Below are 3488 nucleotides of genomic sequence, written 5' to 3' on the forward strand. Positions count from 1 at the left end.
TTTATATTATATATAAATAGGTCAATAATAAAATCTTAATTGTTATTGATTATTAGAATTATATTCTTTTCTGCACAACTCTCACTCACCACCTTTTAAAAATATATTAAAATGGATTTTCCTAATATTTCAGACAAATGTAGATAAGTGAAATTTTACTGTATTTTCAAATTTCTGTAAATTTGTATTTGGGCACTTATATTTTTTCTTGAATACAAACACTTATTCATTTTTACTATGGTCTTATGAGAAGGAGGTGGTAAACTTGATTTGAGTTTACTGCATGTAAGTAATATATTAGTAAAAGTCTATCCAATGTAATCTCTACACTGAAACCACACTGTAATGCTATTTGTCATGCAGTGGAGTTAAGTCTATTTAAGATGGGCCTGCCTGAAAGTCCGTGGAATTTAAATATCTAAATATTGAAAGAACCTGGAATTAAATTATCTCACATGTATATCGGGGTCCATCCACAGACTTCCACCATACAAAGTTACAGTGACGTTACAGTGTGTTTACGTTGAAAGTAAACAATGCAGACATTTATTTTTACTTTCTTATTGTAGGCTCCCAGCAGTCTTATGGAGACGCTTGAACAGCATCTAAATACATTAGAAGGAAAGAAACCTGGAAACAAGTATGCATTAGCTGTATATTCTAAATAAGATGAAAAATACTAGAGTCGTTCTTCTAAGAATGAGATTTATCATGCTACAACTTACAATTGCTCAGTTTTAGGGCTTGCTTTGTTGTAATTTTCTGGGCTTCCTCAGAACCCCTACCCTTCCTATTATGACAGTGAGTATAGACAATCTCTCTGCAGGCTAATGCAGCAAATTAGTAGATTGTACCTACATTAACTGAACCTAATGATTTGAACATTTGCCCTTGGAAGGAATTCACAGTATATGGAAAAACAGTTGCTCATGTTTAAAAATCAAAGCTGTTATCATTGGACATGAGTGAAAACAAGCACAATTTCACAAGCAGCCTTGATTACTCTATTATTGTTATCAACACCACTGTGGAAAAAGAAAAACCCTCAAGTATAGTTTTTGGACTCCAGTCTCTCCCTATTTGAACCATTAGACATGGCATGCTACTGACATTTTATTCATAGATCCTTTTATATAGAGAATAGCAATCAAGTAGTGATAAGTACAATTTACTAGATTTTCATACCTTTGTGTTTGGGTACCTATATTTTTGACTGTTTTTCGTCACTGCATGCACAAAATGTCCAGGTTCCTTCCCCCCCCCACCACCACCACCAATCTCTCCAGCAGGTCTGAAACTTGTCTATTCACAAGGCCTGGTGCTTTCCAATCTTTGTGCCTATTCAGACTGTAATTCTGTGAGTCTTAGGATGCTCACCCCCACCCCTTGTCCTGCTTTGTAAATCTTATGCATCCTGGGAGGGCCATCTCCAGTCCTACCTTCTCATGAAGCCTTTCTTTATCCTGAACTGCTCGGTATTGTGGCTATTTCTTTTTTTAGATGTATGATTTAAGTAGATTTTCTGAATCTAAAGGTTAGGGACTATTTTACACTTCATTATGTCCATTTAAACACCTAATGTAGGTCCTCTACAGAGAGAGCTTGGAATCTGTCTTTGTTGATGATACCAACTTTCTGTTTATTCCATTTAGGTTGACAGCAGGAGTTAGTAGAGACAACCAGTGTAATGATCATTTCAGGACTGTAGGCTAATCACAGATTTTACCTATAACAGAGCTATCAAAATGCAACTATTTTCTGACGTTCTTCCCTCTGGACATTCTCCCAGAATCTAGGCTTGTGTCTTGATGTTACTTGTTTTTTCTGGTTATTTCATTAGCTGTGTTATTTCTATAATATTTTTTCAAGTTAGTGTAGAAATTATTGCATGTTTTAAATTTGCAACGATAAGCAACAGCGTAAGAGTCTACCAGACAATTATGGCAGAGCTATTTGGAATGATGGATAGCAGGAGCTCTCAGGGGCTCTTTCAAGGTTGTTTCCACAGTCCAGGCTCTGCCTCCAATCTCAGTGTGGCCAGGGATGATCCGACTTGACATGAGAGTACGTTAGCTCACAATAAGAGATGCCCTAGTCCGGTTATTTCTGGGTCCACCCTCTATTAGGGTATCTGGGAAGCCAAATGAGTTGCCTAGGATTTAAGAAAATGCAGACAGGAAGCCAAGAAATTTTTCTGCTCCTGTGACAGAAGGACCGCTTTAGCTAAGGAAATATACACATCCCCTAAAGTTAAAATCTCTCTTGTGCAGTGCTGGATGCACACTATAAGTAAGCTTCTCTGCACTGTATTCTCACTCAGGTTCCCCATACCCCACATAGGGCCACACCTTTCCCTTGTTTTTTTGTTAAATCTATCAGTGCTGCAGTCACAGAGAAGCCTCCTTGGTTATCTAGAATGGGTCTCATTAGCCCTGACTTCAAATCTAAATTTGCCCCCTTGTGGTCACCACAAGCTATTTTTGGGAAAAAAAAAATAGCTTATGGACATTTAGTTACATTTCTAGAAAAGTGAAATTTAAAATTCAGTAATCCTCCATTCTGAATTACTTTTTTCTTAGAATAATTTTTCTTTTTCCTTTAAAATCATTTTATGCTTGTCATATTTCTCTTCTGAATTGGCTAAAACCACATTTGAACTTGTCTTTTGCTTATTCCCTATTATTAAAAATGAATGAACTATAGTAGTTAACTATTCTCTTCTTTGTATGTTTGTGCTTACCTTGGAACTTAAGTGAAGGGTGAGTACTGTATGGAGTGAGTTTTTTTGCATTTGGTTATTACTAAAAATGCAAAAAAACCTCTTAAAATTCCACATTTGGTATTTAGAACATATAAAACTGATTTCTGTCCCTTTTACACATCTGTGTTTTTTCATTATGCTTTATTTTTGTCTCCCAAGTTGACTAGCATAAATGGTTTTACTTATTTTGGTCTCCTTGGATCTAGACTAACAGTCTCTCTTAGATGTATATATGTATATATATTTATATATTCCTCTTAGATTTTAGAAATGAAAGTTTTTTTATTTGTTTAGTAAACAAAAGATTTCCCCATGGCTTATAGCATAAATGCCAAAAGAGAAATTTATAAAGAAAATTAATTACTTAAAATTGTTTTATTTGTCTTCTGGTCACAGTGTAAAACTATTCTAACCTCTAAGCCAAGTATATACATAAATTGAAGCATTTGTAAATGTCTGTTATGAAGAATATGTATGCCCTTTATATTTAGTGCCTTGTGTCCACTGCTATTTATTTTTGTAATTGTGTGCATTACTCTGTGATATACCTTTATATATTGTCTGTGTCTGTAATTCCACAGGACAAAAGAGAAAAATTTATTTTATTATTTATATGGGTTTACTAAGTGTTGAAGTTACAGGAAATTTAAGATAAGTCTTTTGTAATTCAAGTTATTTGAAGGATGTAGATAGATGTTTCACATCTGGTTTTTTTTTTTTTTTTTTT

General features: G+C 34.5%; 1 protein-coding gene across 11 annotated transcripts in view; it reads left to right on the forward strand.

Annotated features, from left to right (window-relative positions):
• SNAP91 (synaptosome associated protein 91) overlaps nt 1–3488 on the forward strand; it is a 165881-nt gene that overhangs the window by 100789 nt on the left and 61604 nt on the right. For 10 of the 11 annotated variants that reach the window (XM_017863004.1, XM_017863001.1, XM_017863002.1 and 7 more), the window contains exons 10-11: nt 570–640; nt 2754–2759. In XM_017863004.1, the coding sequence (XP_017718493.1) occupies nt 570–640; nt 2754–2759 (77 nt within the window). The remainder of the gene's footprint in view (nt 1–569; nt 641–2753; nt 2760–3488) is intronic. The other variant, XM_017863007.1, reaches the window with a different exon arrangement.

The sequence above is a fragment of the Rhinopithecus bieti genome, unplaced genomic scaffold, assembly GCF_001698545.2.
Source record: "Rhinopithecus bieti isolate Rb0 unplaced genomic scaffold, ASM169854v2 scaffold_66918, whole genome shotgun sequence".
In the NCBI taxonomy this organism is placed as follows: Eukaryota; Metazoa; Chordata; class Mammalia; order Primates; family Cercopithecidae; genus Rhinopithecus; species Rhinopithecus bieti.